The sequence below is a fragment of the Netta rufina genome (assembly GCF_964035555.1).
Source record: "Netta rufina genome assembly, chromosome: 2".
In the NCBI taxonomy this organism is placed as follows: domain Eukaryota; kingdom Metazoa; phylum Chordata; class Aves; order Anseriformes; family Anatidae; genus Netta; species Netta rufina.
The window spans coordinates 64,886,529-64,905,122 of record NC_140124.1 but is presented as its reverse complement, the minus strand read 5'-3'; the positions used below and the strand labels follow the sequence as shown (position 1 = coordinate 64,905,122).

At 42.3% G+C, this 18,594-nt stretch overlaps 1 protein-coding gene across 1 annotated transcript in view; it reads left to right on the top strand.

Annotated features, from left to right (window-relative positions):
• The window catches only part of TMC2 (transmembrane channel like 2), a gene marked incomplete at both ends in the record, with an annotated part of 34,935 nt that extends 16,558 nt beyond the window's left edge, over positions 1-18,377 (top strand). Inside the window, 10 exons of the mRNA XM_084281629.1 lie at positions 854-1,042; positions 2,775-2,954; positions 3,853-4,005; positions 5,018-5,146; positions 6,614-6,681; positions 7,568-7,807; positions 9,548-9,673; positions 15,189-15,267; positions 16,876-16,996; positions 18,118-18,377. Of these exons, the coding sequence (XP_084137755.1) occupies positions 854-1,042; positions 2,775-2,954; positions 3,853-4,005; positions 5,018-5,146; positions 6,614-6,681; positions 7,568-7,807; positions 9,548-9,673; positions 15,189-15,267; positions 16,876-16,996; positions 18,118-18,377 (1,545 nt within the window). The remainder of the gene's footprint in view (positions 1-853; positions 1,043-2,774; positions 2,955-3,852; positions 4,006-5,017; positions 5,147-6,613; positions 6,682-7,567; positions 7,808-9,547; positions 9,674-15,188; positions 15,268-16,875; positions 16,997-18,117) is intronic.
• Between the last annotated feature and the right edge of the window lie 217 nt (positions 18,378-18,594).

Here is an 18,594-nt window from a genome sequence, read left to right as displayed (position 1 = left end):
AAACAAAATACTCCACAAATTGGACTGAGTTTTGCGATTATAAAACACATACAAAGCAAGGCCAAATATATTGAGCATCTGCTGAAGGATGGAAGAACTTTTCCAACAATAACTCACCCCACACTTTCTTTTACACATTCATACCAGATTGAGTAAGGAAAAAGCAATAAATAAAAGAGCTGCCAGTCAGCATGTAGCTGCTCAATCTGAAAAGTAATTTCATCCAGTTTAACCTCGTTCAGAGCTAACACTTCATGTAAAATCCCAGAGAAAGGGAATTTAATAGCAGTATTGCACACAGATAAAACCAGAAGGATCTTTGCTAAAATGCACAAACCAATTCTTGGACTGTAAAAGAGCTAAAGCTTGGGATACTGAGCAGGAATTAGCCACAGAAAAAAAATTACACATAGAGTGAAGAAAAAGCCTAGCTACTGCGGATTTCAAAGGCTTGATCGGTTTTCTTTTTTGTGAAGATGAGTTGCAAGAGGTGACCTGATGACAGTGTGTAACCGCCTGTCCAGGAGCTAGCAGTGACATCCAAAAGGCCTTGCAACCCAGCTGTAGACTCAGCTAGGAGATGTTTTATTTTAGAGCCTCATTCCTCCACCTTATTGCCATGGGATGTGTCTGCCACTTTGTGCCTTCCAGGCAAAATGAGATGCCTTCATGGAGCTTTGTTTGAGCTCAACGCAAAGTACCATGTTCAATATAGCCATCATAGCTCAGAATTACATTTTATAAAGTAGAAAACTATCTGATGTTGCCTTAGGCTCAGTGCTACAACTTACTTGCTCCAATTCTGTGAGTATCTCTGTTTTTTTTTGTTTGTTTGTTTGTTTGTTTTTTCCAGGAATCTATCGTGGATGAGCAAGAAAGCAACAAAGATGAGAACATCCACCTGAGGAGGTTCCTGCGGGTCCTAGCCAACATCCTCATCATATGCTGCTTGTGTGGGAGTGGCTACCTCATTTACTTTGTGGTGAAACGCTCCCAGACATTTTCAAAAATGCAAAATGTTGGGTGGTATGAAAGGAATGAGGTATGGAAACTTTCCTTCCAGTTTTCTGATGTAATAACTTTCCTTGTACATCAGCATAATCATTGCCACAGCCAAAATGGATGGCATCCAAAGCAGAGGGATTCCCCACCATGGTCCAAAAGTCCTTCTGTGACTTTGTACTTGTGTTAGCCAGGAATCACACTGGTCTCACAGAGAGTTTTCAGGGCAAATTAACAGCTCCTGTAGGCAGGGGAAAATGCTCTCACAATAAATTGCATTAAGACTCAATGGGCCTTCAGTACTTACATCGTCATTTTTTAAAACACCAACCTCAAGTTATATATTAATGCTCAAAAATTCTGTTGTACTAGAAAGCTGAGTGTTGAAAATGTCCATTATCAGACATGAAGTTAAACTCAGATCTTTTTCATTCCTTCTGAGTAATGGGAATAAGATTTCATAATCGGTAGAAAAAAGTCAGTTGTCAAAAATATTTGTCTTATTTTGGAATGAACTGTTCAAAGTCGAAGCTCTCCCCACACTCACACAAAATTATTTCTATCTATTGAAATGCTTAATTTCAATGTGTACTCCATTACCATGTATCTAAATATCAAAGGGAAATCAAATTCAAACCTATGCATTTTCATAATTTCCTCAGAAAACATTAGCAAAATAACTCACAAAATGCTTTGATTAATTTAGTCAACTTTTCCCAAAGGGAAAACAAAACAAACAAACAGACAAAAAATCTAGTGACTGATACTTTCCTGGTAATAACTTAAGATCTGCATATATACAATTCTGGGTACTGTTGTTCTTTCTGGATACAGAAGTAAAAAACAAGAGACCCGTGAGTCAGAACCTGCTGGTGGCTGTCCAGACACAGTCCTCTGCAGGCCAACAGGCACTAGATGGCTGTAAAAATAAGATAGTGTTTACAAACCGTGCCTGAGCTAATGCTGACACATCAATGATCTCACTGACCACAGCAACCCAATACTTTGCCCCATACAGAGGAATAAATATGAGACGGGGACGTATTTTCTTGGGCTGCAACACTGAGTCCTTGATGCATTTCCATTCACATCCATAATTGCCTATTGCAAAAGGATACGTGCCAAATATGGCAAATAAACATTAGCATTGACTAATTGCTTTTTAACCTAAGTCTTTTGTTTACTCTAAAACTAAAGTAATAAATGAGGAGCTGATGCAGGCAATAGTATGAGTGACTTAAAAGACTAAACATGCATGAGCTTGGACTGACAGGGAACACACTCTGCAGAGCTCATCCCTTTGAGATAATAATAAAAGTGCTCTTGCAGGAGCAAGCCCTGCAGTCCACCAGTGCAGCCTGTTGCTGTGCTGTCAGCACACTAAGCCAAAGAGCTGAGCTCATTTTGGCTCCCTCCTAATCATAAAACCTTCAAGAATCTCCAGCCAGTTGCTGACAGGTTGCTGGCAGCTCCTGCTCTGCTCCACATGTCCCTTGGTCCAAACCTTATTGCTGTAACTGGCCTCTGTTAGCAGGGAAGAGCAGAAACTAATTTAGTGGAACACTGTTACGTAACACAACTTTCTCTCTATTATGTGCTGCTTCCACTTTTGCTACCCTGCTTTAGTGGAAAGTCATTTGCTGATGTTAAAGAGATTTGTCAGCTTGCACCCCAGTGAAAATGGTCATCATGCACACTTAATTTTGGTCACAACTCACAGTAAGGTAGTCTCTGTTGTTGCTGTTAGCAGTAACCTTTTCCTTGTTTGGCAGGTTGAAATTGTGATGTCCTTGCTGGGAATGTTTTGCCCCCCCTTGTTTGAAACTATCGCTGCACTTGAAAATTACCATCCGCGTATCGGGTTGAAGTGGCAGCTGGGACGCATCTTTGCCCTCTTCTTGGGGAACCTCTACACATTCCTGTTGGCCTTGATGGATGACGTCAATGAAAAAGTAAGGGCTGAGATGAAAAGGTAAGTGCACTAACATTTTTTGGAGAAGAGGGTGAGTGCAGCACATCTCCATAGCTACCAGGGGCAATCCCACACTTTGCAGCAAGTGCCCCCCACCCCTCCCCAGTGCTCTCAAGCATTTTAAGCATCAATCTGTCCCAGATTGAGGTTGAGATGGATTCTGGGAACAGAGCTCCCTGCTGCTGAGCAGAGGTCAGGGACTCAAGGGAGAACTTCTAGGTCTGTCTATTATTGTCGTCTAAAATCACAGAATACTAGGATAATTTATTTTTTTTTCCATCTGACACTATTTGCAATTTCTATTAATGCAGACCCCAAGGGTGTGATTTATAACCCTTTTTCCCTGCCCTCTCCTCTTTAGCATTATCCTGGTAGTATGCCCCAGGCAGATAACAGCAGGAAAGGACAAATGTCTAACTGATTTATAGAAAAAAATGACCCTGATTTAAGCTGAGAAGAATAGGAGGAATCAGGGAGACTTGTTCAGTCCTGAAAATGATGAACAAAGCAAAGAAGGAGGACTGCACAGAGGCTCCTCTTCCATGAACGCTAGCAGCAGCCCTGCTCTTTGCTCTCCCTGGCCCTCAAACCATGTCTCATTTTGCTGGAGGTCTGGCTTCTCCATGTGCAGGGAGCTGGCTGCTGATTCCACAAAACTCATGGTGCCCCCAAGCTTCTTTTGATCTGGAGGGGCTGTTCCCTGACACCCCGGGAAAGGGAGCAAGGTTCTGTGCTATTCTTCTTTCCAGTGCTGTCACAAATCTGTTTTAAGCAGTTTCTTGTATTAGGGATGGTAGCTGGTAGAGAGGGGAATCCATTGGCACCCTCTGTGGTCCCCATATCCTTACATTTTTGGCTGAGGTATCTCTCTGTTGCAGCTGGATGAAGAAGATGTTGTGAAGAACATCACACGCTGGATGCTGCTTGGCCACCACAATTCATCCATGGGGAACAGCAGTGCTGACACCCCACCTTCCCTTGATCCTGCAGACGTGCCCAGGGGACCCTGCTGGGAGACAACTGTCGGCATTGTAAGAAATTTGTTATGCAGTAAGTCTCTGGGATGATTTGGGTGTTGTTTTTGTGTTTTTGTTTTTATCGTTAATGTCTTTAGCATATCCAGGATTTAAGTTTTACTTGCAAAAGACATCTCCTTTCCCAGCTCTCACATAGCAGTACCAAGGCAAGATAAATTTACCACTGTTTTCAAGCTATGACTGTGAAAACTCCCAACACACACAGACCTCCAACACTTTCTTCAAAAGAGTAAAAAAGTCCAGGTAGCCTATGGCCATGCCTACATCATACCTTGGTTCAGATCGTGACAGCACCTTTGAAATAAACCTGTCGTCTCCAATTATTGTTGCATTTGATTTGCATTGCAGAGAGCTTTTGGAGTACACAGATGAAGCCTGACACAGAGGATGTGTTCCCAAGGGAACTCCTGACACATCCCAACCACTAATGCACCATGAGGCCAGGGAACGAGGGCAGAGCTAGATGAAGATAACCCACCCTGAGATGCATGGAAGGTGGTCTTTAAGTCCTCAGCACCACAGCTTTCACCCCACCAACCTACCCTTCAACTCTCTTGCTTTGGGCAGCTTTCATCATGCACCAAAGTTTTGTAGTTCTTCAGAACAGTGAAATACCTGCAAGAACAGCTCACAAATGTAAACCACAGTAGCACAGATTTCTTTGACAGCACTGTCAAAATTACGTTCTTTGTCTGCATGTTTTACAGCTTTATTGCAGCGTTAGCATTCTGCTTCCATTTTATGTGCTGCCACAACATATAGCACAGTCAATAATACTAACAACTATCAGGGCTAATAGCTGTAAGGGAGTTTGTTATTCCCAAGCACAAAACTGAAGGTCTGGCACTGCCAAGTGGCTGAAAACCAGTAGGGAGATTACTCACAGCATGCAGTTCTGAAGGTTACTGTCATATAGAGGGAGATAGATTAATAAATAAAATGCACTCCCAGAATGAGCTACTGAAATTATAGGAGCTAAATATTTTGTTTGTGTTTTAAATTGCAGGAGTTTGTAAGGCTCACAGTGTCCGATATCCTGGTGACCTATGTAACCATCCTGGTGGGAGATTTTATTCGAGCTTGCTTTGTCAGATTTGTGAATTATTGTTGGTGCTGGGACCTAGAGGCTGGATTTGTAAGTCAATGTCTTGTAGATGAGAAGCTGAAGAAACAGGGCCATTTGTTCAAATATGACACAGATTGATTTTGAATGATTGATTCTGGTCTTGTTTGATAATTTAAGCTGTGTAGGCAGTCTCTGCATCACTACTCATCACTACTACTTTTCACCCCAGAAAGTGCCCTACAAAAACACAGTTATCTTTCCCACCTCAGGAATTTAAATGATGAAGTTGAGTTGAAAAAATTTGACCTGATGTACATTCAGTTGTTATAACCTCAAATAATTAGGCCCTTCTATACCCATCTCTTCTCAAAGATCTTCTTTGATCTTCATTGCCTGTCCTGCAGGCAGTAAGATGTTTTACTCATAGCACAGTCTTCTGATCTATTCTGGAGGTTGGTGTTACTTTTGCTGCAGTGGAGTAAAGAGCTCTTCTTTCCCTTATCATGTATGCATAACACACAGAAGTGCTGAACTCTTTGGTATTCATAAAGGCAACATTACAAAGCCGCCAGCACTGGAGCTGCACAAATACAGAGCAAAACTGTGAAAAAAAGGTTCATTTTTTCACTTAAGTGACAAAAACAGATGGATTCAGACAGAATCAGGTATCAAATTGGGTCAAAAGCAGACATACTACACAGGATATTTCAAACATATGAGGGCATCACCCATCATCTTTCAGATTTGTGTTCTATATTGAAATGAAAATATTTTTTCAAGAAAACAGAAAAAACTTTACATAGTATAAGCGGCTAAATTGGACCTGAGTTTTTATGCAGAAAAGCATATACTCGTAGAACAGTAGTGTCATCACTGGCAAATCTACCAGAATAATAACTTATAAAGTGTCAAATACTGCCAATAGATTAGACCTGCCTGTTCTGGACTTACCACCTTTAGCACCCACATTAGAAGGGCTGGTCCACAGGAAGCAATATTTTAACTATTATCTAGAACAGGGCAAAATGCCACCTCTCACTGACCAGGTAATATATTCCTTCACGTTCCTCTCCCCTAGGCTCTCCACTTCTGTTCTGCAGCAGCCTGCTGCTACAAGACCCACAGATATGGATATATCTGGTGTAGCATTTGCCCTCCAGATCATCATTATGGCTGTTTAAACATTCAATATTTTACCAGAATAAAACTGCAAATCAGCAGCCAGATACACCAGCTGAAGTATAAAGTCGAGTCCTGTGCCATGGCTCCTCTGTACACAATTGACTTTGCTAACTGAGAGAACATATAAACACCGTGCAACTCTAAGCACCTCCATACGTTTGTCCAATTTTAAGCAAGCCAAGAGAGAAGCAGCCCACAGCCCAGCTGCTGGTTATTCAAGCAGTGCACACACAGTGGGAGCCCTCCCAGAAATCACTTTATATCAAATTTAAATAAGTATTTTTATGCCCAGCAGCAACAGCAAGCAATAGCGGGTACCTCTAGCAAAAACAAAGACTTTCTCTTCCCATGCAGCCCTCCTATGCAGAGTTTGATATCAGCGGCAATGTTTTGGGTTTGGTCTTCAACCAAGGAATGATTTGGTAAGATATTTCCCTTCTTTGTTTTTGCATTATTGAAAAAAAGACCCACAGTGTAGTCAGAAGATTTCCAAGCCAGCTAGAATAGCATTTGGGATTTGGTTTCTCTGATTGCTGGACATTCTGCTCTTGTCTACTAAAGTAGAAAACTCAAAATGCCAGCTTAGTTGTCAAAGAACTGTTATCAACTGAAACAAAGAACAGTCTTGCAAACCCAGCCGTAGTCTCACTTTAATAAAATCATTTTTTCACAAAAATGTACTTCATCCTTTCAAGATGGCTCACGTGCTGGGGGAAGAGATCAGAAGAGGCTTGGGAGCAAGGTGCTGTGAGCTTACTTGTGAGCACAAGGCTGGCCCTGGAGTCAGCTGAGCATGTCAGGCAAGAGAGTACATCCCAAAATTGCCCCAATGGAGGGCAAACAAAGGCTGATCATATGACAGAATGAGAGTCAACAGGCAACCACACAAAATCCCACACCTCCTCTGGGAGTGAGGTTTCTTTTGCCAGGATTTAATGATCTTCAACTACAACATCTCTGCAGACTCAAGAATGTCACTCCCTTCTGGGTTCCTTTACTTGACATATTCCAAGCTATCCCCAAACAATTTTTGTCACAAACTGCAAGTCTTTCCTTACAACCACTGAGGTCTGAGATCTGTCTGGTCCTCAGTTTATGGTCACTGTACATTAACATGGATGCAGGCAACTTCTCCTCCAGAAAGACAAGATAGATAGCACAAGCCTTCCCGCTCGGACTTTAGTTGTGGGTAAGCTTTCCACAACATTAGCAACATTTTTTCTTCTTTTGAAAATAAAAACCCTTCCAGTCTGTCAAACAAAAAAAAAAAAAAAAAAACAAAACCTTTTCCTCTCCTTTCCTTTTCAGGATGGGATCCTTCTATGCGCCAGGGCTCGTGGGTATAAACGTGCTGCGCTTATTAACCTCCATGTATTTTCAATGTTGGGCTGTCATGAGTAGCAATGTCCCTCACGAACGAGTATTCAAAGCATCCAAGTCTAACAACTTTTACATGGGACTTTTACTGTTAATCCTGTTTCTCAGCCTCCTGCCTGTGGCCTACACCATCATGTCCTTGCCTCCTTCCTTTGACTGTGGACCATTCAGGTACTAGCAAAACACCAATAATGCATGGTTTTGGCTTTGCTACAAAGGATTAATTTCATGAAGTTTGAAGGCCTGGTCTCCAGCAAAGATGGTATACACGTAATACTTCTCCATTTTCTTTCTTGTTAAATCCCTAGTTATGTGAAGCCACAGGACACACCCAGTCTGCTAGGGGTGCTGGGTCTCCACTGAGCATGTCTGCTTTTCTCTGGAAGGCTCTACAAACCCAGCTTTTTTACTCCCTCCTCTGATACCTGATTGATGGTGCTTCCCCAACACACAGTGATGGAGAAGCATCAGAGGACAGCAGGGGTGGAACAGTCGGGTGCAGCCCCCAGGAAAAAAGCAACAGGAGCAGCCTTAAGGCTCTCATCAACATTATGGTAGCAAAACTAGAGTCTAAAACCTCCTAAGACCTTCCATAGAGCCAAGAAATCCCACAGCATGAACTGTGTTGCATTTTTGATGGAAAATAGCAGGAAATTGATAGGTCTGAGCCTGAGGAGTTGTTGCTTTTAAAAAGAAAAGCCTTTTTTTTTCCTTCCCTTCTCTCCGAAATTAGCACTGTTCAGAGCATTCAGTGGACTGGATTAACATGCCAATAATGTCTAATCTGATTGAGTAACACCATTTCCTAGGCCCACGGAGTCTGACACAGCAAAGAAACAGATTGGAACAAATTGTTATCCATCTGCTGATTGAGAATGACATCAGAAAGCTAAAAGACTTGGGGAGAAGGCAAGAGACCAGAATTCCATCTGTTAAGTAACAAGGATAGGTGTCAACAGGCAATATCCGAACATCTGTCAGGAAACTTGCTGCCTGCATGCTATCACTAAGAGATGACTCACCTGAAATCAGAGCACTATTTTAATTCCCAATCACACCTTCAAAATCTACTCAGCCTGGTTCACTCCCCTCAGCATAACTTTCCACCCATAACTTGACTGAAAACTTAACTCTCCTAGGTTTAAGGCAGCCAATGAAGTTGGAGTCCCGCTTAGCCACTTGGACTTTATTGACTTTTGTTATAAGGAAGGAATCCAATGCCTTCCTGAGCAGAATATGAAGGGACTGCAAGATCTCACAAGGAAGCAAGCTTAAAGATGAGGAATAGCACTCACGGGGCTGAATTAATAGATACTGAGGAAGAAGGTCGATATGCAATCCAGCCCAATTTTTACAGATTGGTGCTACTTTCACACAGAACACTCTCATCTCTTTTATCAATCCAATTTGAAATGACTCTTTCACTGAGTTTCCTATTAAGCAATAATCACAACTTGTTATTTTTGTCCTTACTTAACAGCTCTTCAAGTTGATTCATTATTTCAGAAAGCTGGAATTTGCATATGGAAAATTACATCTACTATGAGAAGGCTGCATTTAATAAGAAATTGATCAGAAATGTATAGTTACTGCAATCTGTAGGTTTTTATACATTTCAGGATGGCAAATAGGCAGAATTCATAAAGGATCTGCACATTGAAATAAACATACTATCTTTTGGGGCAAGTTGGTTTAACAGAGATTATTTGTATAACTAAAGAAGGGAGAGAAGGGAATGGACTACAATGTAATTTGAAATGAAGTTATTTTAAGTAGAACTTTTACTTCAAAATCCTTGCTGGCCAACAGCAAGATCACGCTCACTGGCAGAGAGGAAACATACTACTTATCATCATTAAGTATCCCTCCAGGAGTTCTCTACACACATTAACTGAATATTTCTCTTTCCAGTGGAAAGAAAAGGATGTATGAAGTCATTCAAGAGACTATTGAGCTTGATTTCCCTCTTTTTATTGCCAAGATCTTCAGCTACGTGGCAAACCCAGGACTGATCATTCCTGCAATTCTACTCATGGTGTAAGTTTTCCTTGCAATATTACATGCCCATCTTGCAGGGATGGAAGGAGGTTGAAAAAATTGCTGTAACTTTAGCAAGGTACATCTACGGAGATAATGGCCTGGATGAAAGCAGCCACACTCCTTGTTGCCTCCCACCCCTCTCTGACCCCCCCTCCCCAGCCCTTGCCCGATCCAATTTCCCGAAATTTAATTTCCTAACCCAATTAAACACAACCTTGTAGATGAAACACATTGCCGACATAGTCCTCGTGGTAGTCACAGCTTCCATCTCTAAAATTTTCAGTAGCTCATAGGAACTAAATGGACAGTCTCAGCCTGGTACCTTGTGGAGAAGCAATTTCTGTCACAGCTGGTGGTATTTACAACACTGCCAATACATGGCATTCAAAAATTACTTGTTCCAAAAATATGTGTTTTTTTCTTTTTTTTTTTTTTTTTCCAAGTAATATATCTGAAATTTGTTTCAGTAGCATCAGATCATTTCAGCTTTGGAGCCACATTTGAAACCATGGTTGATCCTCAGTTCCTTCAGCAGCGTGACCAGGGCAGTTCTCATTTACTTGTATTTTTAAAAGATATTTTTGGCATTACTCGTGAGGTTTTCAGGGCTATCAGAATGAGTGGAAAAGCTGTGGCCAAAGTTTACAGACAGCTTTGAACATGCTAGGCTAAACAGATGGAGATGTGGAGAGGGTCAGGGAGCGTATTACACAGGCTTGCCTCTCTTACACTTCCTTTGGCATATGTGCATGTTGGAGATGGGCCTCTGGTCTGGTCTACTTCTCTTGGGCACTGTGATCCTTTGTTTTTACTAGGTTACACTGAAGATAATACTATTGAATTAAATCAAATACAAGTTTATGTGTTATGGAATTTCTTATAGGAACAGACTGAGAAAAATCCCAATTAAACTGAAAATCAACCAGCATCCCTCTACTTGCCTCAAACTCCTTACTCATGTTAACCTAAATAAAAATTATCAGTTACTGTAACTGGTGCAGACAAAAGAATACTTGGAAAAATCAGATCTGATGCACACAGAAGACAGTCTCGTGTCACATCCCCAGTACAGCCAAGCATATTATTGAATTATTAGCTCTAGTCCTGTAGGCTTCACAGATGCTACTGCTGATATGAAGTGCAGATATGACTGCAAAACTAATCCAGCCCAAATGAATAACCTTTACAAAAGAGCTGCAAATCATTTTTTGCGGCTTTGATGCAAACCCTCCAAAAAGGTGTCATGAGAGTGGTAGAATGTTGAAAATAACATTTTGGTCAGTGACAATCTCCTGTCCTTTACTCCACTGACAGCTGGGATAGTGAACAGCATGAATCCCATTTACCTGCTGAAGACATTCCTTTCATCATCCCTTTTCCAGGAGGAGGGCTACTGCTCACTCCCACACAACAGTCTTCCATGGATCCATCTCTCTGTAAAACACCATTTGGTCTCTGCCCTGATTCCCTTTGCAAAAAGAGATACCACTCCATGTCCACATTACCTAAAACATCCTTGCTTCCCACCCAGCTACACTATCCGTGCAGCTTTTGGGGATATTAAATATTCGTGACTTCCAGTTGTGTGGCTACTGAAAGGGTCACAGCCATTAAAAAAAAAAAGAAAAAAAGAAAGCTGACGCTTCCACTGTGCCTAAATAAGTCAGACCTACAGTCTGCTGCTAGTAGCTCCTGCATGTCCTGACAGCATCAGATGCATGGTGTAAGTACTGCTTACTATGTGCATGTAAACTTTTCTTGAAAAAGTTCCAGACAGAATTACAGCCACCATACAGGTACTTTTTCTAAGGATTTTTCTCATTTTGGAAACTTTTCAGTTGAGAGAATCACATTTAATGCATGATCTTTGTACATCTACAAAAGCCATACACCACTAGCTAGAAGACAGGCAACACACAGAGAGACAGAAACTTAGGTTTACATCTCTTTCACCATTTTCTCTGGACTATAAGTCATATGCAAGACCCTGATTTCTTTCCTTCTCTCTAAAAGTTTTCAGCTTATGTTATGGTACAAGTAGCCTCAAAGGATTATGGAGGTGTTATATTTCCTCAGCAATCAGTTTCAGAGTGTAGAAGGAAAAAAAAAATCACATCCTTACAGAAGAACAAAAATAACAGCTCTAAAAGGCTTTGTTGGGACAGAGAGCCTAAATCACCAAGATCACCAAGACTGAGTTTTGGTTTAATTCTAGGCAAAGGGAAATAAATGTATTTCCTCCAGACAGACCTCTGAAAAAAGTCTCCAGAAAAGCCATCCAGAGTATCCCCTTCCAATCTCTCACGTGGAAACCAATATGATGGTAAATGGTGCCTTGTTGTGCTTAGAGTCAGACAGAATCACAGAATCACAGAATTGTCTAGGTTGGAAGAGACCTCAAGATCATCGAGTCCAACCTCTGACCTAACACTAACAAGTCCTCCACTAAACCATATCACTAAGTTCAACATCTAAACGTCTTTTAAAGACACTGTACTAAAATCCTCTAGCCTCATTTGATGATGCTGAGCTTGGGCCATATGTTGTGTTTGGGAACTGTCAGGAACTATTTTTTAGACAAAAGTTTTTTTTTGTCGTTGTTGTTTTTTTTTTTTTTTTGGTCTGCCCTTTTCTTTCTTTCTTTCTTTTTTTTTTTTTTTTTTTAATATTAGATTTTTAAATTTTTTTTTTTAAACAAAACAAAGCACAGTAGCAGTGAACTGAATGGATTGTGCTTTTCCCAGGAATGGTCCAGAGTCACTAAGCAGATGATGTTTATAATTAAGGAGAATAAAAGCTCTCTACAAAAGCAGGAGGAGACATTTTTGACAACCTAAATATTATCAGGTGGTAGTGAAACATCCCCAGACACTTGGGCTTGTTCTGAAGCATGCCCCTCTCTGCTCACCAAAGACCGGCTGTCAGCATACCCTCTCAGAACCCACTTGCCTTCCAGTGCCCACAAGCTTGGCTGGTTTCTCCCTTTGCTTTGGCATGTCCTTTTTGCAGAGGAAGAAATCAAAACAAAAGCCTGCTCCCACCTGGTTCCTGCTTGTTCTCTGTTCCCATCTCTGCTCACTTGCAACTGGCAGACTGTGAGTTGAGCAATGCACTTTTCAGGAGAGTGTGCAGGTCTTTGTTCTGTCATGGTTTTCCTGGTTTCCTATTTGTTTTTCTGAGCTCCTTGACTAATCTGTTTTGTCTCCTGTAAGACATAGCATAAAGCCACATGTTTTATCAGCTGTATTGATTTTCCTCCAGAGAACAAGCTGAATGAGCTCACCATCAAGAAAGGACCTAAGGGCCATGGCTGGTGTAGAGGAAGACAGACAAGGCAGAGGCAGGCAGGCTGTTTTTCTTTTATTTAAGCAGAGCTGAGCTGTTAGACTGGTTCAGCCCACCTTAACTGACTTTGCCACAGGGCAGCTTGAGTTTTTCCTAAGCCTTGAATCTTTTAAGGTAGCTTGGAGACAGCCAGTGAGAAAAGTAGATGTGAGGAGGTAGGTAAAACTTAAATGGTGAACTTGAGCCCTTATCCCCACCAAGTGAATTTGACACTGGCCTGCACAACATCCTTGTTTCTTAGTTGGAGACACATGGATTTGAGAGATGGACCACTCAGTAGATAAGGAATTAATTGAATGGTTGCACACAAAGAACTGCAGTCAACAACTACATCCAGGTGGAGACCAGTGATGAGTAGTGTCTCTCAGGGGTCTGTACAGGGACTGGAAATATTTAACATCTTTGTTGGTGACATGGACAGTAGGACTGAGTGCACCCTCAGGAAGTTTACTGATGACACCAAGCTGTGTGGTACAGCTGACATGCTGGAGGGAAGGGGTGCCATCCAGAGGAACCTGGACAGGCTTGAGAGGTGGGCCTGTGTGAACCTCATGAAGTTCGACAAGGCCAAACACAAGATCCTGCACCAGGACCAGGGCAATCCTAAGCACAAATACAGGCTGAGTGGAGAATGGACTGAGAGCAGCTCTAAGGTACAGGGACTAGGGGGTGTTGGGTTCAAAGAAGTTCAGCATGAGCTGGCAATGGGCAGAAGCCCTCAAAGCCAACCATATCCTGGGCTGCATCCAAAGAAGTGTAACCAGCAGGCTGAGGGAGGTGATTCTACTACTCTACTTTTGTGAGACCCCACATGGAATACTGAATTCAGTTCTGAAGCCCCCAGCATAAGAGGGACATGGACCTGCTGGAGCAAGTCAGCGTGACCAGCAGGGCTAGGGAGGTGATCGTCCCCCTGTACTCAGCTCTGGTGAGGCCGCACCTCGAGTACTGTGTTCAGTTTTGGGCCCCTCGCTACAAGAAGGACATGGAGGTGCTTGAGCGGGTGCAGAGAAGGGCGACGAAGCTGGTGAGGGGCCTGGAGAACAAGTCCTACGAGGAGCGGCTGAGGGAGCTGGGCTTGTTCAGCCTGGAGAAGAGGAGGCTCAGGGGTGACCTTATCGCTCTTTTTAGGTACCTCAAGGGAGGCTGTAGCGAGGTGGGGGTTGGCCTGTTCTCCCACGTGCCTGGTGACAGGACGAGGGGGAATGGGCTTAAGTTGAGCCAGGGGAGTTTTAGGTTAGATGTTAGGAAGAACTTCTTCACTGAAAGGGTTGTGAGGCACTGGAACAGGCTGCCCAGGGAAGTGGTGGAGTCACCATCCCTGGAAGTCTTCAAAAGACGTTTAGATGTAGAGCTTAGGGATATGGTTTAGTGGAGGGCTGTTAGTGTTAGGTTGGAGGTTGGACTCGATGACCTTGAGGTCTCTTCCAACCTAGAAAATTCTGTGATTCTGTGATTCTGTGAAGTCCAGAGGAGGACTACGAGGATGATTGATCAGAGGGCTGGAGGACCTCTCCTATGAAGACAGGCTGAGAGAGTTGGGGTTGCTCAGCCTGGAGAAAAGAATGCTCTGGGAGACCTTATAGCAGGATTCTAGTACTTAAAAGGGGCCTACAAGAAAGCTGGAGAGGGACTCTTATCAGGGAGTGTAGTGAGAGGACGAGGGATAATGGTTTTAAATTAAAAGTGAGGAGATTTAGACTAGATATAAGAAAGAAAATTTTGCTGATGGTGGTGAAGCACTGGAACAGTTTTCCCAGAGAAGCTGTGAATGTCCCATCTCTGGAAGTGTTCAAAGCCAGGTTGGATTGGGCTTTGAGCAATCTGGTCTAGTGGAAGGTGTCCCTGCCCATGACAGAGCGGTTGGAACTAGGTGATCTTTAAGGTCCCTTCCAACCCAAACCATTCTGTGATTCTGTAAGTGGCAGTGAAATCCAGGCTCAGGAATCAAGTCTAATTAAGTCCCATAGGTAGTCCTCCCTGGGATATTTGGGTGCACATAGGCCCACTATATGTGTTGCGATGGGTCCTAAAGAAAGTCAGTTTGGATTTTTAAGCTTCACCTGGTGCTCTTAGGAAAGCAGCACGTCCATGAATTTTATGCTTCCTCTCTATGAAGCTTTCTTTCTCCCCGATCCTAACACTACAGCAACATTTGTTTTTGTAGCCTTGCTATCTATTACCTAAATGCTGTGTCTGAAGCATATCAGCGCGCCAACGCAGAGCTGAAGAAGAAAATGCAAATGGTAAGTACTTGCCCTGCCAAGCCATGTTTGAAATACCATGTACTTCAAGTTTGATGTAGACGTATGCTTTTAAATTACTTTTCATTCAGACCACATTAGTGACACAAGGGGAGGATGCATTTAATGGTTGTTCATTCCACTCTGATAACATTTAATGGCTAACTGCAAAAAGTGGCCACATCCCATAATAGATTGCTATTTTATACATCAGAACTATAATGAGTGTTCCCATAAACTGCACTTTCCACCTACAAAAATAAGTTACCTCAAAGTTCAAGTAATGTTTTGGAGCCTGAGATTTCCCAGGGACAATGATAAGTCTATCAAAACAGTAGCCTGATTTCACACAAGCTGAAGAGCAAAGAGCCCTAAATAACAACATGGCAATAATGTTTCATACCAGTAATTATCAAAGCACTTTACAAAGGAGGCTGGTATCTGTCTTTGTTATATAGATGGGAAAAACAAGATGTAGACAGATGAGGTGACTAGAATTTGCAGGGTAGGATTTGGACCTTTTGTTACTCAGAATTGAGGGAGGTTGCAACATGCAGAGGACTATGATGCAAAGATGCCTGAACTAACATGAATCAGATCTGGAAGCAGAACATCTGCCGAACTGGAGCTAGCTCTGCTCAGATAATTAGCCTCAACGAGAAACAGCAGAGCTATGACCAAGAATGCTACCAGGGCTGTGCTGGTCTGGTGGTAGCGGTCTCCCTCAGAGTTGCTGGACCCTGCCAGAGACTGTTGTATGACAACCCACTGAGCTCAGCAAGATTTGCTGTGGTTGTTCAAATGACTGCCAGGTTTGTCCAAGGGGACAGAGGCCTCTCTGTGGGTTGGAACCTCTCAATTGTATTTAGGCCATGAGTCACTTTGGACACTGTGGCTCCATCATGCAATACCTTCCAATGGGGATCTAACTCTTGGGATGAGGGGTGGAGCTGGAGTGGCATCCATCTGGGTTTTCTCTTTGCATAAGAGAGGGAAGCCTATTCTTTCCTTGTCCCTACCTCTTCTTTCCTGTCCAGAGCAGGAAGAGCTCCCTGTTTTTCCTCTCTCTCTGTAATCCAGATGGAAATCTTTTGAAGACCTAAATACACACACACACACACACACACACAAACAAACAAACAACAAAGATAGCCTTATACTACTCTTCATCACCATGCTGTTGTGCCTTCCTCCCTTCTTCCTCATCCACTGTTGTTTTTTGTTTGTTTGTTTTTTAATCACTGGTACTCCTACCTACCACCTAAAATGAAACTTTGAAACAAACCAAAACTCCCATGGGGACAAATGGACAGCTGCAGAAACCCAAAGGTCTGGTAGATATAAAACACATTATCAGAAAGTGCTTTGCCCTAACAGGAGCAGAGACATCTCTTCTAAGGTTCTTGGTCCTGCCTGGGGTGTACTTTCTTTCCATAAAAAGTTTTTAACCCTAGGTCACTGGACCAAGGTTCAGCAACACTTTGAACTTGGCAAATACATTACTTTCCTAACAACAAAACCACATAGCCAGGCCAAGTATGACATCAGGCCACCATTTCACAGATTAGATCTTCACTTTCAAACTAAACCAAATGATTTTCATTGATGCAGCAACGTGAAGAGGATAAAAACAAGAGAAACAACAAAACCAACAATAATTCCATGATGCAAGATCTGGAGGATTTACTTGCACCAAGTACAAAGATTGAAATCTATCCCAAACAAGCAGAAGGTAAAAATTAAACAACTCCCACAACCTTCCTGATAAGAACCCCTTTGTCATCCAATGGTGACTGGGAAGGATTGAGAAAATGGGGTAATACAAGGCTGAAAGGAATCAGATAAGTATAACTGCACAGTTTTTGTCCAATTACAGAAGTCCATGATCCACCCAGGAAAGGCATGTTTTTAGACTAGAGTGTGTGTCACACAGGCTTATCAAGGCATGGGGGTTGCACACAAAATTTTTTATCCAAATCCCAGCTACTAGTCATGCCAGTCATGAAACCAAGAACCCATTAAAAGAATGAAGTTTCAACATTGTTTCTGGACTGATGAATTAAGCCAGGAGTGACTTTTTTTCCTCTTTTACAAATCAAGGTTTTCATTGAAAAACTTGTAATGAATGAGATGGAAGCTTTTTATATGACTGCTTTGGTCCTAGGGCAAATAGATATATGTGGTAAATTCTGATGAGGGGGTCCCTGGCTGGTCAGAAATGTGCAGAAAACAGCACTGGTACCAGAGTCAGGGCAGTCTTGAAAAAGAGATTTCTTTTTCAAAGAAATTTTTCTTCCATTCTCTGCCTTGGACCTGCCAAAGCCTCCTGCTCTCATTTGTAAAAAACTGTGCAGCACATGCAAAAGGTGTTGTATTTATATCAATGCAGATGAGGAAAGTAAATTAGTACCATCGTAACCACCTTGCATTTAGATGGATAGCTGTTTCTTAGAGAGGCCAAAATGAACTGGAAATTTTGGACCAACCCAGTACAGATTCTTCCTGGAAGCAGATCCACAGCATTCATTTAAATTGAAATAGTTTTTGCAGCATTGTGGGTGTATTGAAAATAAAGACTATAATCAGCAATTGTCTGTGACCACCACATGGGCCACATATACCAGCACAGTTAGGAGGACTTATGTCTTTTAAATTCATCAGTGAGAACCAGCAAAGAGGACTTACTGGCTCTTGTCCAGGGACTAACTGCCTTATTTATGGTTTCCTCATTCAGATGCTCAGGTGTGCTCAAGACACAGGTTATTGCATGCAGAAAAAACAGCATCCACTGGGGAAAAGAAAGAAAAGCACTGTTTGCTTTCAGGAAAATAACAGTCATAATCTTTACTCTAGGTAAGAAAATAGAGTCTCCTGATCAAGTCATCCCTTTTGGGAAACAAGGAAAAGCAGAAGTCCTGAATGGCAGCCCCATGTCTGGTGGGAGAAGAGCAGTGCTCATCCCGCCACCACACTTGCTTGTGACACGGCCACCGACACCAGGCATCTGGGCACCTTACTCTTATGCTGACAAGCCTTGGCCAGGGGCGCACCCACTGGGACTAGTCCCTGGAAGGGGGAGAGGACATCCATGCTACTCACATGCTGCTCGATAAGCTCAGCAACGTTGTTCCTATTTGACATTAAAATAGAGGTGTTGCATAAACAAGAGTAGTTTTTGCAAGAAATGACTACTATATGTTGGTCCACTCATGATGATCTGTATCTACCCAACATTGATTCTATCTAAAAATGTTTTGTTTAAAAAAAAAAAAAAAGTTCTTAGAAGTTGCAACCCTTTATTGCTTGTTTTGATCATAAAGGGAATGGAAG